The sequence below is a fragment of the Oncorhynchus keta genome, chromosome 10 (genome assembly GCF_023373465.1).
Source record: "Oncorhynchus keta strain PuntledgeMale-10-30-2019 chromosome 10, Oket_V2, whole genome shotgun sequence".
Classification (NCBI taxonomy): Eukaryota; Metazoa; Chordata; class Actinopteri; order Salmoniformes; family Salmonidae; genus Oncorhynchus; species Oncorhynchus keta.
In genome coordinates, this window is record NC_068430.1 from 78,459,111 (window position 1) to 78,476,610 (window position 17,500).

A 17,500-nucleotide genomic window follows, 5' to 3' on the forward strand; every position below is an offset into this window, starting at 1 on the left:
CGTAGAGGGAGAGGGGGAGAGAAGGGGGAGAGAAAGAAGGATATGGATGGGGGATGAGGCGTAGAGGGAGAGGGGGAGAGAAGGGGGAGAGAAAGAAGGATATGGATGGGGGATGAGGCATAGAGGGAGAGAAGGGGGAGAGAAAGAAGGATATGGATGGGGATGAGGTGTAGTGGGAGAGGGGGAGAGAAAGAAGGATATGGATGGGGATGAGGCGTGAGAGAGGGATGGGGAGAGAAGGGGGAGGGGAGAAAGAAGGATATGGATGGGGGATGAGGCGTAGATGGGGATGAGGGGGATGAGGGGAGAGAAAGAAGGATATGGATGGGGGATGAGGCGTAGAGGGAGAGGGGGAGAGAGAAGGATATGGATGGGGGATGAGGCGTAGTGGGAGAGGGGAGAGAAAGAAGGATATGGATGGGAGATGAGGCGTAGTGGGAGAGGGGGAGAGAGAAGGATATGGATGGGGGATGAGGCGTGGTGGGAGAGGGGGAGAGAAAGAAGGATATGGATGGGGGATGAGGCATAGAGGGAGAGGGGGAGAGAAAGAAGGATATGGATGGGGGATGAGGCGTAGTGGGAGAGGGGGGGAAAGAAAGAAGGATATGGATGGGGGATGAGGCGTAGTGGGAGAGGGGGAGAGAGAAGGATATGGATGGGGGATGAGGCGTAGTGGGAGAGGGGAGAGAAAGAAGGATATGGATGGGGGATGAGGCGTAGAGGGAGAGGGGGAGAGAAAGAAGGGTGGGGAGGGAGAGGGAGGAGGAGGAGGGAGCGATAGAACAGAGCGAGAGAAGGGAGACAGAAAAGGGAGAGAAAGAGAACGGGTGGGAGAGGGAGGGATTGAAGAGAGAGTGAGAAAGGAGAGGGGAAGAGTGGTGAGGTCAGGAATACGCTGAGTCATCCTGACTGGTCTCATGATGATCGCTCAGCGGTTGCAACAATGGCTGCCCTTCATCTCACACACACACACACACACACACACACACACACACACACACACACACACACACACACACACACACACACACACACACACACACACACACACACACACACACACACACACACACACACACACACACACACACACACACACACACACACACACAGTGCTATGGGACAGCGTCTTCGCATCTCTGACTGAATGAGGCTTGTTGTGTGGAGCAATGACCCAGCTTGCACCTCTGTGTGTGGAATTGATCTCACCTCATTCACAGCCCTCCTGTTTGTCACTTATCTCGTTTAGTTGGTTTTTCAATTCAATTTCAATTTGAGGGCTTTATTGGCATGGGAAACATATGTTAATAAACAATAAAACATTAACAGTAAACATTACATTTCAAAAGTCATTGTGTCTTTCTCTCTCTTCATCTACTTTCTTCTCTCTCTCTTTTTCCGTGTCTATGGTATTCCCCTGGAATCTGTCCAAATACTCATCTCTCTCCCTGTTGGTCCCTGGCCAACCAATCAGAACGCTTGATGGGTGTTCTAGAGCTCTGACACCACAGGCCCTGCCACACTAACCACCAACAAACAGGAAGTGTCTGTGTGTGTTTCTTTGAGTGTCTGTTCTAACTTTCATTGTGACAGTTTGTAGATGAGTTGCAGACTTTCTTATACTAAGCTAAGCACTGACTCCTCTTCTCTCGCTCTCTCTCAAGTCAATTTCAATTGAAGGCCTTTATTGGCATGGGAAACATATGTTAACATTGCCAAAGCAAGTGAAGTAGATAATAAACAAAAGTGAAATAAACAACAAAAATGAACAGTAAACATTACACTGACAGAAGTTTCAAAAAAATAAAGACATTTCAAATGTGATATTATGTATTTTCTCTCCGTCTCCGTCCTGTCTGCAGGTGTGTTCAGAGGGGACAGGTGTGTTCAGAGGGGGCAGGTGTGTTCAGAGGGGGCAGGTGTGTTCAGAGGGGGCTGGTTCTCGTGGCATGTCGACCACTAATAAGGCAAACAAGGCCTTGAAGGTGAGAACTCGCGCTGGACTGATGTAGAAATATATGATAATGTATCCAAGGAAGGTATTTTCTCTCTTACCTGCTACTGCAGAGGTGTCAAACTCATTCCACTGAGGGCCAAGTGTTTTTCTTCTTCTTTCAATTACGACCTGGACAACCAGGTGAGGGGAGTTCTTTACTAATTACTGACCTTAATTCATCAATCAAGTACAAGGTTAGAGCGAAAACTCGCAGACACAAGGACCTCCGTGGAATGAGTTTGACACGTGTACCACGGCCTCTCCATGTCTTCTTCCTAACTCACCTCCCTCTCTCCCTCCCCCTCGTCCCTCCCCTCCCCTCAGGTGAAGAGGGAGCCGGGGGAGAATGGGACCACCCTGACAGATGATGAGCTGGTGACTATGTCCGTCCGGGAGCTCAACCAGCACCTCCGCGGCCTCACCAAGGATGAGATCCTGCAGCTTAAACAGCGCCGGCGCACCCTGAAGAACCGTGGCTACGCCGCCAGCTGCCGGGTCAAACGGGTCACCCAGAAGGAGGAGCTGGAGAAGCAGAAGTCACAGCTTCAACAGGAAGTGGATAAGTTGGCGTCGGAGAACGCCAGCATGAGGGCGGAGCTCGATCACCTGAGGTCGAAGTACGAGGCGCTACAGAGTTTTGCAAGGACTGTGGCGAGGAGCCCGGGAGTGGGGTTAGGGGTCGGGGATCAGAGGGGAGGTGGTGGGGTCGGGTCGGTGATCGGGCCACTCATACCGGGGAAAGTGGCGGCGACGAGTGTCATCACGATAGTGAAGTCGAAAACGGACGTGAGGTCTTAGTAGCGGGCTGGGTCAAGGAGGGATGAGAGGGAAAAGGGAGGGAAGGTAGAGGAGGAGAAGAAGATAATTAGGACTATTTAAAAATGAAACCATTGGTCAGTGCATCGTCATTGAGCACAGGACAGAATTTAATCAGGTGAGGTGGCCCCCCTTTGAGAAAATATCACACCGTGGATAGTAATTACTGTGTTTCTACTGTTATTTTGTAACTGTTGTACACGAGGTCCAAAGTTGTAATTTTTATGTAATGTAGTTATGCGTGTGTTGTGTCATGGAATACTGTGAGCTTCATCCGTGGCCGACTTTCCTTTTGGTATCATTCTATTTGGCTGTGATTTCTCTGAAAACAACTCTTTTTTACCCAACGGGCTTCCGTACTCACAGGCACTTCCTTGTTTTGCAGAAACAGCTTGCAGAGCAGTCAATTGATTTAATATTTTATCGTAAAAATGACAGAGAATTGTATTTTGTAACCGCTCATTGCACAAGAGAGACAAGATACTTTCAGAAAAGTGAGGGTCTTCAGGAAGAGCTTGTTTTGGTTATTTTACTTTTTTTTTTGGTACTTTTCACCCTTTTTTCTCCCCAATTGGAAGGTACAGTCTTGTCCCATCGCTGAAACTCCCGTACGGACTTGGGAGAGGCGAAGGTCGAGAGCCATGCATCCTCCGAAACATGACCCTGCCAAGAACCAGAAGCCAGCCGCACCAATGTGTCGGAGGAAACACAGTACAACTGCCGACCGAAGTCAGCCTGCATGCGCCCGGCCCACCACAAGGAGTCGCTAGAGCACGATGGGCCACCTGTGCGCCCTTGGTCTGTAATGACGCCATTCGGGAGGCCTAAAGAGGTTGTGTTTTGTCACAGGTACCTGTGTGTTCACCTGTGCTTAATGTTATGCACTGACCAATTATCACCATATGACCAATCTCCATACAGGCCAGAGGGGTCTAGGCATCTAATCGCCAAGTGTTGTCCTGTTCCTGTCTGTCTGGGAGTTGTGTACTATACTGTAGAATTAGCTATCGGGATTACATTGAGTGACACGTGTTTATGTGACTAGGCAATTACTCCAATTCAAAAACTAACTGAAAAATCAACATTTTAGTCAAAAATGTATAGATTTGAAACATTTGAATGTTTTTCTAATTTATTGTTAGATTTGATTTTGTTTCGTTTTTTTGAGAATGGCAATAACATACTAATACCTATGAGGTATTTTGTTGACATGGCCAATATTTCAACTGTCAAAATAATTATTTAAAAATCATTTTTATTTTCAGTTTTTAAAACAGTGGACTGTTCGATCTGTTAGTTGGGTGTAATTCTCACAAGTTTTACCATAAAGTTATCAGTGTGAGTGATGTTACGTATTCTTCAAAGGATTCTTTGTCTACATATGGTCACATCTTGAATTTTATAAATGCCATAGAGTATCTTTACATTATTTATAAAATACCTTTAAAAAATAATCAAGGTAAAAATTGTTTGATATTTCCTCTTTTTTGCAATTGTACCAAAAGTGGCTTAACTATTGAAGTTGATAGCTTTGTCTTTCTAGTGTCTAGGCGCGTGTGGTTGTTATGGTGACCGTGAGACTAGCGCGTGGTGGTGTGACGTTGTCATGTACAGTACGTGACGAGGTAATGATCAATATTATTGTTCACTGTGTTGTTGTTATGGATACGTGATGCTGTTTTAATTTAAAGCGAGGTGATGTAGTCGAAGGTACCTATGCTCTGCCCATATCCCTATGTAACAGTGGTGGTTGTATTAATTGATGTCTATTAATACTTAATACACATGTTAGTAATGTGTTATAAACATGCATTACATAAATGACAAAGTCTCTCTGAATAGGAACTGTTTATTTAGCAACTCAATAAAACGTCTAAATGTATAAAAGCCTGAATATTCCAAATGAGTTCGACAAACTGGGAGAATAAAGAGATACAGCTTTATCAAGATACAGCTTTACCAAGATACAGCGTTTCCTAGGATACCCAAACTACTGCAAGGGTGTAACGACTGGGATATGGGCCTACGATTACATCACCCGTGCTCTTTGAATAAGTTTGTTTTTTGTGACGTGATTTATATAATTATTTTGATTTGCTCTGTATATAATTGATATGTTATGGATGTGTTTAATGCAGACTGCATTGCCGATGTTTTCGTTTGTTTGTTTATCCTATTCTGTAAATGCCAGGGAAGTAACACTGTTGTCTGCTATCTGTTTATGTTGGGTCATAGAGATCATTCAAGAATTATACAATGCAAGTTCCCCCGTACCGAGATGGTCCATTCCCATTCTACTGGTCAGTATAATTCACAGTAGCTAAATGGGGAGGAAAGGGGGGTGTTAAAAGTACAGAAATGGTTAAAGCCACAGGAATGGTTGCACTGATGGTTTGATCAACCGAGAAAGTACAGAGTGCTGCAAATCTCCACTGAAAAGGTTTGATAAGAAAGAACCCTTTCCTTATCTCTTTAACGTTGAAACTCACACATCTGGCATTTAGGTGTATGTACTGTATGTAGAGATTAAAATGTAAAAATATCTATTTTAAATGGGCAAAAAAAGATATATTGTTTGACTGGTGATCTGTGAAATTGTTTTGATGGAGTTCTTGGTCCTCGTAATCTCTTCCCTCCCATTTGCTTTCCTAACTTCTGATTTTGTTCTACTTTTGACTGTGGCAAGTCCTGTGGCGTTTCAACATTCTGTGAGCAATGTGTTAAGGGTTTTTGGAGAAACATTTTAATATACTCAAATTAGATAAAGTAAAGTAAAAAGTGGCACCACCAAGTTATATTAGTTCAGTTTGTTTAGTTTTGATTGTTTTGTTGATTTGTTCCTCCTCTTGTTGTCGAGCACACATGAATGTTGTCGTGGTGACTGTTGTCAAGTGAACGTCTATATATGCAAAAACTGGGTGGGGCTTGAGGAAGGAGGCGGAGCTACAACTGCTAGAGCTTGATGAGTAGTGATGTCGTGGTTGGTGGTCTAAAAGTTGTTGTCAGCTTAATTAACTGCAGGTACAGTGTGACTGAGGTCAATATCTTTTATACAAAGTGCTTATCTATATAACCCCCCCTCCCCTCCCCATAACACACCACATGTTGGGTCAACTGGTGAGAATATGACTATATGACTCAGGGGTGTTTCTGTCTATGCCTCCCAAATGACACCCTATTCCCTTCATAGTGCACTACCAGGGCCCTGGTCAAAAGTAGTGCACTATAAAGGGAATTAGGTGTAATTTGGGACACAGTCTGTGTGTGTCTCCAAAGTATACAATGATCAGTGAAAAGCTATGAAAACAAGTAGTAGAGTTTGTGACTATGGGAATTATTAGTAACAAATGACCTGGAAATGTAAAAAATGTGTGTTTTGTAAAATGTTCTCTATGGGGTGTAATACATTATTATATCGCAGTGTCACAGTACTTTGTAAGGGGAAACACCCTAATGTGACAGTGAGTCCATTTAATTGTAAGTATTTATTCATTGATAACTAAATTATTGTACTTTTTTGCTATTTGTAGATAAGTAATGCTGATGTATTGGTAACCATGGGAATTAACTGTTTGGTAACCATGGGAATGGACTGTTTTGTCATCGACCCTTTAATTTATTGATGTACATACTGTATTGTTTGTTGATAAACAGTTGACTTTATTTTGTATCTGACCAATAAACACAATTTGAAGAGGACAAACTGTATCTTCCCTATTGTTCCATAGTTATATAGGGGTCCAAATCACTGGGTCCAAAACACTGGGTCCAAATCACTGGGTCCAAAACACTGGGTCCAAATCACTGGGTCCAAATCACTGGGTCCAAATCACTGGGTCCAAAACACTGGGTCCAAATCACTGGGTCCAAATCACTGGGTCCAAAACACTGGGTCCAAATCACTGGGTCCAAATCACTGGGTCCAAAACACTGGGTCCAAAACACTGGGTCCAAAACACTGGGTCCAAATCACTGGGTCCAAAACACTGGGTCCAAAACACTGGGTCCAAATCACTGGGTCCAAAACACTGGGTCCAAATCACTGGGTCCAAAACACTGGGTCCAAATTACTGGGTCCAAAACACTGGGTCCAAATCACTTTGGGCTTTATAAGTCATGAGCCAGCAGACAGGCATGACAGGGACCATAGGAGTTGGCGAGACTGCACAAACTGATCTGGGACCAGGCTATAATGTGACTGACTATATGATGATGCAGACAGGCATGACAGGGACCATAGGAGTTGGCAAGACTGCACAAACTGATCTGGGACCAGGCTATAATGTGACTATATGATGATGCCTGAAATAAGTCTGTGTGGTCAGTCAATGTGTTGACTTTTTCAAGTCCTGGGTGCATTATATAGTCTATTCTGTTGCTTTATATTACAGTATTGTAGTCTGCCTGAATGTCTGACGATGAGGTGTTTCTTCTGGTTCGTTCATCTTTATTTCAACTCGGCATCCCAAATGGCACCCTATTCCCTTTCTTTAGTGCACTACTCGTCAAAAGCAGTGCACTGTATAGGGAATAGGGTGCCATTTTGGACACAGACAACACCTTAATTTTCTCTTTCCAGTGGAATCCAGTTAAAAGTGGGGCGATGGAGGATGACTTAATTCCAGTAACCTCTCAGCGGTGAACATATTTCTGGCCCAGATATCAGTACAAAAGGGCAGAGGCCTCCGTCGCTGATCTAGACCTGGTTTATCGCTACACTGTGACGGATTGATACCTTCCTAGGTGCTAAGTAGTGCACTATATAGAGAATAGGGCGCCAGGATGCATAGGGCTCTGGTAAAGGTTGTGCACTATATAGAGAATAGGGCGCCAGGATGCATAGGGTTCTGGTAAAGGTTGAACACTATAATGAATAGGGTGCCATCCTCTGTCTGCCCCGGTTCTATCAACACTATCCATCCACAACATGTATCTGACCCGGCTCCATTTTTCTCTCCCTTCATCCTCCTCTCACTGCTCACATGACCATTTGTGACCTCTTGATGAGGTGAGAAACGCTTGAATAATGATTAATACATGACATTTGTGTTTAAGACCCATGGACTTCCCGTTGATGGAAGAAAATAGGGTAACATTATGCACAGCATACGTTGACCCATCGACCTTACATGGACAGATACTTCATGTAGCACATTTATATAGAATAGAAACAAACAAATACTGTAGTGGCTTCCTTTCCTCTTTACCATAGCCACTGCCCAAGCCTGAAGCGGGGTTGTTTGGTCCGCATACAGTCCACACTCAAGGTTTCCAAACGGCCAAACATTCAATGACATCCAGGGATATGGTGCAACAAAACTGTTTTATTCTTCTTATATCTAACAAATAAATTATTCTCCAATCAACTTAAAGCATAGAATACTTGATATGTCTGTATGTCTGTATGGTCAAAAAACTATACCGCTCCCGCATCTTGCAAGGACTCCCTCTCCCGAGGGCCCAACTTCCTGCCTTTATCCTAACACACTTACCACAATACAATGAACAGGCAAGAGGGGGGACCAAAAACTGAGTTACACTAACAACAAATGAATATATCTCAGTCAGGTAAATATAAATCATACAGGTACGTACCTAATATTTCAACATATACATTCATATTTAATATATTTACACAAATATACATGGAGCTCCATATGTTCGGTCTTTTATACAAATATGTCCAAATCGGCTCTAACAAATACAAATAAAATGTATATTACAATGGACGTATTCCTCAGTGTAGAATCATCACCATAATTGCTAAGATCAGCATTTATTTAGCTGATTCGTCAATTCATTATCAGCGGTCCAATGGACGTGCTACCAATAAACATCAAGATCTCGGTATGTCGTTTTTCTACTGTTGTATTACTGTCCGTACAAATGAACCATATTGTGTTTACTCAACCTTTTAGCCAGTAACGTCAGTAGGTGGCAGTAGCAAATAACTGACCGAAGATTAGTTGTCTGTCAAAATACCTGGAGAGTTGTAAAATACGAAACGGAGTATGGTTTCAGCTATTTCGCATGTTTGCCAACTAGCACTTTCAAAAACAGCAATATCAAGATAATACAACTAATTATCGCTAATATACACAATATATAGGTTAACTCATGACATTATAGACGTACTTAAAGTCGGACTTGGAGTTATTATTGTGTTCAATCTTGAATCCAAATCCACCTGGTGTGTTGATCCATGACGGGATTTGTAGACGCCATGACACTTTCCTCCAAACTGTCAGTTTGTTGTCTCGACGAGGCGGGTGAAATGTAAACATACAAATCATCTCTCTTGGAAATTCGTTTAATGTAATAGTTTTAAAGCCATTCGCTAAGCAATATTTTTGGCGAGTGTTTGTAAACGTTGCATTATATTAATTTAACGTTGGGTTGTTTGATAAAGTTGGCGCTATTTTGTTGAATGATTCGTTGACCGTTAGCTAACTTTCTAGATAACGTTAGCCGCTAGCTAGCTAGATTAGCTAACAACAAGTAAAACAACTATAGTTATTTCGTGATCATCAAATAATGCATTGCTATAAAAAACGAATTAACGAAACATTTCGTTTTGTTACAGAATGGAAGACTATGAAAAGTTCATACAACGCCGACTTTACGAACTGAAAAGGAAGGATAGCAACGACAACAACAAGAACCAACGCCGGACACTGGAATCACCATGTACTCGCCACGGATCATCAGCTATCCGTTTCCATGGCTCACCCATCCTTCCTCCATTGGTAAGGCTTCGTGTTGCTGTATAACTCTATGGATATCACCACTTACATGTTCCATGGTATGTTGCCTGTGAGGAATGATGGAGCTAGTTATATGCTAGCCAGGGAACCAGTCTTTTTTTGCATGACAATTCCATACGGAGTTGGAAAGAGCAGAGACGACTGGCACCCAGGCTAGCGAGGTGTTTATAGTCTTTATATTTTAACCTACTGTTGAAGTTGTTAGCAAGGGATTTTCTGTGACTATATGGATATGCATATGACTTTCTTTTTCGGGCCTTACTAATGATATCTATCATTATTAAGACATGCCTCTCATGGCAATACAAATATTTGAGGCCCAAATGTGACCCTATTCCCTATATAAGTCCTATGGGCCCTGGTCAAAAGTAGTGTACTGTAAAGGGAATAGGGGCACATAGACAAAGTCTGACTGTGTTGCCACTCCCAGCTCACAGGAGTGCAAAGAGAAGAGATGCAGAGACACAGAGAGGCAGCCAAGAGGACCATGGATAGGAGGAAGACTCAGCCTTCTGAGACGAGGATGTCCTACGTTCAGAACATTCTACACAGTGTTCAGGTAAATCCACATGAATTTTTAAGTCGAATAAGGCTGGTTTCCCAGACATTGATTAACATTATTGGAGAATCTCTAATGAAATATTTTTGGGAAACGGGAAATGGTCCCATATCATTTAATTGTACACTCCTGCTACTTCAGCTAACTTAATGTATTGCCTAGCCTATAAGGTGAAAAGTATGTATTTATGTCATAACAAAGTTATGATTGTTTTCATTTCTCACCTTTCCTGTTGTTATGGTCATGTTTTTAAAATTTGTTTTCTGTCTGGTATTCTAGCTGAGGCAAGCACCAACACTGGAGGAGTTCTTTCAGGGTGAACCAGGACTAACGGCAGCCAACACCACCAACCTACATCACAGCAATGTCCGCCAGGTTCTAGCTACGCAGAATGATGATGTCACCGAGACCAAGGACAGCTTGCCGGGGTCGTCCTCCCCACCAACCTTAACCGTCATGCATGATGGGAAAGCAGGCATCCTCGCCCGAGGTCCTCCCATGACGTCGACAGCCTACGGCGCCTTCACAACAAATCACCTTACAACTCTCCATAACACCACCACTGTGAGGGAGACCTTCCTAGATAAGCTGGTCTGTGACCCCATGGCACCTTCTCTAGCTAGAGAGACAACCACACACACCAACCAGGTTGCTCCACAAGCAGAGAGCCGGACCAGGGAGAGACTCTTGTATGACCAGGATAAGACCACCAATGCTGAGTGTGTTCTGGAGGAGGACCTGGGTTCAGGAGAAGCAACGGTGGATCCTCTAGCTGACATAAGCCACCAGTCTTCTGGGTACGTGACGTGTGAAAACGCGGAGGCCACCTGGGTCCTGAGTCGGACTGAGGCTGGGGAGAGCATTTTGTCAGGGCCTGAGGAGGGGACACCAGTTGGAACGGGGGGGTTTCTCCTACACAGCACCTCCGATACAAACACAACCAAGGCATGTAATATCATCAGCCATCCTCCCGTTGATGCTGAAGATCTGGAGGAGGGGTCGTCCCCGTGTGACGATGACCTCATAACCGGTCGCCCCGCAGATGAGGCGAGCGTGACGTCGTCCTGGTGTAATGACGTCATACCAGACTATTTAGAGGAAGTGTTGGTGACGGGGCCTCTACAGAGCAGCGATATCACACCTCCTGTAGAAGACCGCAGAGCAAGTCACCCAGGAAAGAAGTGTAGCACTGCTAATATTGTGACTTTCCCCCAGCATCAAGCCTCATCATCACTATCAGACCGTCCTGAACCCAAGATTGTAGTGACATGTCCTCAGTCTGAGGCCTCAACACCGGACCTCTGCAAACCAGACCAGAACCAGGCATCAGACTTAGACCTGGACCGACCGCAGGGACCATACCGGCTCAGCCTCCAGACTCTTCTAAAGAAATCCCAGGCCGTTTTGGAACGCCCCAAACCAGGCAGGAACCAGCCAGGATCAGAACCAAAGAGCCAGGCTGGAGATGTAGACTTGGACCCGGAACCAGTGGCAGGGCCGTACCGCCTCAGCCTCCAGACCCTGCTGAAGAAGTCCCAGGAGCACCGGAGACGCCAGCGTCAGCTGAAGAACCAGACCAAGGTCTCTACTTGTCCTACCAGGTGAGAGTTGGATGTTATTTTATTCATCTGTTTTTATTGACTTCTGTTTGTTGTGTTCAGGTAAGAGGGGCAGACATAGAGGTTTGAAAACCCATCTTTTAGCTTGGCTTTTAATCAGTGGTTTTACTGTTATTTTAGACATTTTTTTTGTTTTCATCTAATTTTTTGTGGTCTGTTTGTTTTTTTTATCTCCTTAATTTGAATGTTTTTACTGTTAAGTTTGTTGTGATTGTAAATGTTATTTTATTTTAGGACCCAGGAGGCCTCGACACACCAGAAGATGGAGGAGGAGATGAGTTTCTCAGACAAGGAGAATGAGGAGTTCCTGCAGTCAGGGAGAGTGGTGGCGGAGGGAAGGAAAACCCGGGACAGGGATTGGAGAAAGGATCATCTGGGAATGGGAGTCCAGTTTTCCGGGTCGCCACCACTAGAGATATTCCCTAAGGAAGCGTGGGTTCAACGTGAGGAGGAGAAGGCGAGGTCTAGCATTGTGGAAAGAATGGGACTTGAAAAACGATGTTGTGAAGGGATATTGAAGGAATTGGAGGCTGGAAATGGCCCTTCACATTTGGTTGTTCTAGAAGGAGACACCCAATCTCCTCCAGGAGTGGACATTGATGCTGGCTCGGCAGTCGAAGACATCCAGCTACACCTCTCACCAGACGTCACAGCAGCACCGTCAATGCTAATGGAGAACCTTCCACATCCTATCTCAGCCGATGCCTCCATAACCCAGAAATCATTCTACCTAGTCAGGGAGAAGAGCTCTACCCTGCCGAGGCCTTCCTCTCTGGGGGGTAATAGGTTCCAGACCGTCCCTACCCCCCAGTTTAGTATGAGCCCTATCCGCTGTAAGAGTAAAGGAGACAGTGGGGGAGGGGGGCGTGGCACCCCCAAGAGGCAGATCCTGGTAAACACACCTTTGAATGTGGACAACGAGGTGGGGTCGGTGACTGGGCAGGAAAATAATGCTTGGGACCAAAGGCATCTGCATAGAGTGCCCCTAGTGGCTGAGGGTGGTATATCACAAGGCTTTACTGTTCCTACAACTCCCCTAGTGGCTGGGGGTGGTACAACAAGTATGCGTAGGAGCTCAGACCAGGCAGAACAGATAGCTCAGCTGGAGCTCAACCTGTCCAGCCTCAAAATACTGATCTCAGACCTGGAGTCCACACTAACAGAGACACCAGAGATACACCAGACACACAACAACAGCCAGACTGATAATGGTAGTAACCTTACCATGGAGCCGCCACATAAATACATGGACTACCATACACCTGAGAGTCAGGCAGAGAGTAACCTTACTGACAGTGAGAAAGGAAGAGGGGATGGAGGTCAGAGGTCAGCTGATAAGATGACGGTGGTCCCCTGTAGAGTCCAGGGGTGTGACAGCGTACCTCCATTGGTCAAGGAGGTGGAGATCACTGTTACAACAGGTTACAAAAAACAAGATGGTCGCCAGCAGCAGCCTCTTACAGCGCGCCTCGTCACCTCCCTCACTCAGAAGAGGAGAGTTTCTGACGTGTTCCGGAAGGTTCCATATGATGTCATCAAGGTTCCGTCGGAAGTCATCAAGGTTCCGTCGGAAGTCATCAAGGTTCGGAATGACGTCGTCAAGATTCCAGCATCACACAAAACACCTTTCTCCGTCCTCTCAGACGCCAGTAACAACCAGCACCAGCCAATGGAGTGGAAGAGTTATCCGGAGGACCCCGCCCACTTCCAATCCATCAACCAATCATATGACGTGGACACACCCTCAGGGCTCTGGCTTCAGGGAGGGTCAGGGTCAGAGGGGTCGTTGAAAGGTCATGACCCCGCGGGGAAGCAGCTGACCCCTGAGAACGGAGGTGGTGGTCAGGGAGGGGCGTCAAGGGCCAAACGTAGACTCGTCATGCACACGACAGAGGGGAACAGGGGAGGAGGACGAAGAGAGGTGATGGACAGGCCTCACTCCAGTACTCCTGAAGGTAAGGCCAGCCAAGGACCACAGTGGGTTTAGATTAGGATGTCTTCCTGTCTGAGGTACGGAGGTAGAGAGACAAACATTTACATAGTAATGGATGGTCATCTCAAACTTCATTCCATGTTTTCTCAATCCATTATAAAACATTCAGTGGCTCCAAACTAAAAAAAAAGCATTTTATGCTGTTTATTCATTCATTATCAAGGCAACAAGTGCAGAACAAACGTTTGTCAATCCATAATATCCCTGAATAAGAGTCTGTAAAGCACATCAGACTCCTAGCTAGCCCTTCCTGTCTGACTGTTACCGGTCTCTCCTAGCTGCGGTGCTGTCACACAGTCAGGAGAGCCAGCAGCTGAAGCAGCTCCAGCTGACCCATGCAGGCCAGGTCAGAGCCCTGAAGGAGGAGCAGAGGAGACAGCAGCAACAACTACTGCAGGTGAGAGAGACCGCTGACCACCACCTCAATATGACCACAGTATTACTAATATAGCTACAATACTAACCACAATACAACCTCTTACAGGTTTGGCCTCAATACAATTTCAATTCCAGTCAAATCAGAAAGTAAACCAAATTCCAATTCCACATCTCCTCATTGAAAGGCTTTGAAGAGAATTGGTAACTGGAATTTCAGTGTACTTCCTGAATTGTCCAGAATTAAAAGGGAATTGACCCCAACCCTGACCTCTAAACAATTGATGAAGCAGCAACAACTACTGCAGGTGAGAGAGACCGCTGGGCCACAATATGACCACTACACTAGCAACTCCAATAACTGTGACGTCTAACCAAGGTCACCTATAAACCCATCCAGCTGGCACCGGTATCCCTCCCTGCCTGCTTCTCTCAATCAATTCCTCTCTTTCCCTCCTTCTCTCTCAATTCCTCCCTCTCCCTCCTTCTCTCTCAGATTCTTACTGTTACATCAACCTTAATGTTCCTCAAAAGAGAGATTTCAGCTGGCTCCTTGGCTTAATTACATCCTCACACACACAGCTTGTGCAGACTGCAGACATATGCCCATTACAAGGGACCTTGAAACTCTCCTCCAGTTTTAAGGACCAGGGAGAGATTATACTATAAATGTTTCATTGGAGCCCTAAGAGGAAGTGTGTGTGTGTGTGTGCGCGTGCGTGCGTGTGTGTGTGTTAAACTGAAGGACAACCAACACGTTAGCTGGCATCCATTTCTTGTATTTCAAATAAAATGTTATGCCCACGAATACAACAGGTGTAGTAGACCTTACCGTGAAATACTGAATACAACAGGTGTAGTAGACCTTACCGTGAAATACTGAATACAACAGGTGTAGTAGACCTTACCGTGAAATACTGAATACAACAGGTGTAGTAGACCTTACCGTGAAATGCTGAATACAACAGGTGTAGTAGACCTTACCGTGAAATGCTGAATACAACAGGTGTAGTAGACCTTACCGTGAAATGCTGAATACAACAGGTGTAGTAGACCTTACCGTGAAATGCTGAATACAACAGGTGTAGTAGACCTTACCGTGAAATGCTGAATACAACAGGTGTAGTAGACCTTACCGTGAAATGCTGAATACAACAGGTGTAGTAGACCTTACCGTGAAATGCTTACTTACAAGCCCTTAACCAACAATGCAGTTCAAGAAATAGAGTGAAGAAAATATTTACTGAACGAATGTTTAAAAAATAAATCAATGTAACACAAGAAAATGACAACAATAACGAGGCTATATACAGATGGTACCGGGGGTGCAGGTTAGTCAAGGTCATCTGTACATATAGGTGGGATAAAGTTGCTCTGCATAGATAAAGAGCAGCGAGTAGCAGCAGTGTAAAAACAGGTGGCTTGGGGGTAGAATCGGTTAAGGAGCCTTTTGAATCGAGACTTTGCTCTCCAGTACTGCTTGCTGTGAGGTAGCAGAGAGAACAGTCTATGACCTGGGTGACTGGAGTCTTTGACCATTTTTTGGGCCTTCCTCTGACACCGCCTACTATATAGGTCCTGGATGGCAGGAAGCTTGGCCCCAAAAATGTACTGGGTCGTACGCACTACCCTCTGTAATGCCTTACGTTCAGATGCCGAGCAGTTGCCATACCAACCGGTCAGGATGCTCTCGATGGTGCAGCTGTAGAACGTTTTGAGGATCTGGGGACCCATGGCAAGTCTTTTCAGTCTCCGGAGGGGGAAAAGGTGTTGTCCTGCCCTCTTCACAACTGTCTTGGTGTGTTTGGACTATGGTAGTTGGTGATGTGGACACCAATGAACTAGAAACTCTCGACCCGCTCCACTACAGCCCCGTTGATGTTAATGGGGCCTGTTCAGCCCACCTTTTCCTGTAGTCCACAATCAGCTCCTTTGTCTTGCTCACATTGAGGGAGAGGTGGTTGTCCTGGCACCACACTGCCAGGTCTCTGGCCTCCTCCCTATAGGCTGTCTCATCGTTGTCGGTGATCAGGCTGACGTCACACTGTTGTGTCATCAGCAAACTTAATGATGGTGTTGGAGTCGTGCAGTTATGAGTGAACAGGGAGTACAGGGGCGGCAGGGTAGCCTAGTGGTTAGAGCAGTGGACTAGTAACCGGAAGGTTGCAAGTTCAAATCCCCGAGCTGACAAGGTACAAAGCTGTCGTTCTGCCCCTGAACAGGCAGTTAATCCACTGTTCCTAGGCCGTCATTGAAAATAAGAATTTGTTCTTAACTGACTTGCCTAGTTAAATAAAGGTCAAATAAAAAATAAAATAAAAACAGGAGGGAACTGAGCACGCACCCCTGAGGGGCCACCGTGTTGAGGATCAGCATGGTGGATATGTTGTTACCTACCCTCACCACCTGGGGGCGGCCCGTCAGGAAGTCCAGGATCCCGTTGCAGAGGGGATCCTGTTTAGTCCCAGGGTCCTGAGCTTAGTGATGAGCTTTGAGGACATTATGGTGTTGAACGCTGAGCTGTAGTCAATGAACAGCATTCTCACATAGGTGTTCCTTTTGTCCAGGTGGGAAAGGACAGTGTGGAGTGTGATTGAGATGGCCTCATCTGTGGATCTGTTGGGGCGGTATGCGAATTGGAGTGGGTCTAGGGTGTCCGGGAGGATGCTGTTGATGTGAGCCATGACCAGCCTTTCAAAGCACTTCATGGCTACCGATGTGAAAATCATTTAGGCAGGTTACCTTCCGTCTGTGTAGCTCTAACAACATCATTAACATAAAGCTGTTTAATGATAAAACCTGTCTTCTCCCCTCCCTCCATCATAGATGATGTGTTGCCTGTAACAGGAGGTTAGCTGGGCCGTGGATAGAGAGATGGAGGGAGACAGGGATGTAGGGTAGCTGGGCCGTGGATAGAGAGATGGAGGGAGACAGGGATGTAGGGTAGCTGGGCCGTGGATAGAGAGATGGAGGGAGACAGGGATGTAGGGTAGCTGGGCCGTGGATAGAGAGATGGAGGGAGACAGGGATGTAGGGTAGCTGGGCCGTGGATAGAGAATGGAGGGAGACAGGGATGTAGGGTAGCTGGGCCGTGGAGATGGAGGGAGACAGGGATGTAGGGTAGCTGGGCCGTGGATAGAGAGATGGAGGGAGACAGGGATGTAGGGTAGCTGGGCCGTGGATAGAGAGATGGAGGGAGACAGGGATGTAGGGTAGCTGGGCCGTGGATAGAGAGATGGAGGGAGACAGGGATGACAGCTGGGCCGTGGATAGAGAAATGGAGGGTAGGGTAGCTGGGCCGTGGATAGAGAGATGGAGGGAGACAGGGATGTAGGGTAGCTGGGCCGTGGATAGAGAGATGGAGGGAGACAGGGATGT

At 45.7% G+C, this 17,500-nt stretch overlaps 2 protein-coding genes across 8 annotated transcripts in view; both read left to right on the top strand.

The window, feature by feature from the left end:
- Window positions 1–6,515, top strand: part of LOC127932627 (transcription factor MafG-like) — a 25,421-nt gene extending 18,906 nt beyond the window's left edge. For 2 of the 4 annotated variants that reach the window (XM_052528924.1, XM_052528926.1), the window contains 2 exons: window positions 1,863–1,985; window positions 2,321–6,515. In XM_052528924.1, the coding sequence (XP_052384884.1) occupies window positions 1,863–1,985; window positions 2,321–2,794 (597 nt within the window). In that variant the 3' untranslated portion in view covers window positions 2,795–6,515. The remainder of the gene's footprint in view (window positions 1–1,862; window positions 1,986–2,320) is intronic. The other 2 variants (XM_052528927.1, XM_052528928.1) reach the window with 2 other exon arrangements.
- A 2,484-nt stretch (window positions 6,516–8,999) lies between these two features.
- si:ch73-100l22.3 (uncharacterized) overlaps window positions 9,000–17,500 on the top strand; it is an 18,155-nt gene continuing 9,654 nt past the window's right edge. For 3 of the 4 annotated variants that reach the window (XR_008146148.1, XM_052528639.1, XM_052528641.1), the window contains exons 1-6: window positions 9,000–9,088; window positions 9,396–9,558; window positions 10,007–10,135; window positions 10,415–11,736; window positions 11,989–13,709; window positions 14,026–14,144. Coding sequence is in view for 3 of the 4 variants with exons in the window: in XM_052528639.1 (XP_052384599.1) it covers window positions 9,015–9,088; window positions 9,396–9,558; window positions 10,007–10,135; window positions 10,415–11,736; window positions 11,989–13,709; window positions 14,026–14,144 (3,528 nt within the window). In the remaining variant the exon portion in view is untranslated. Of the gene's footprint in view, window positions 9,128–9,395; window positions 9,559–10,006; window positions 10,136–10,414; window positions 11,737–11,988; window positions 13,710–14,025; window positions 14,145–17,500 lie in introns of all 4 variants that reach the window. The other variant, XM_052528640.1, reaches the window with a different exon arrangement.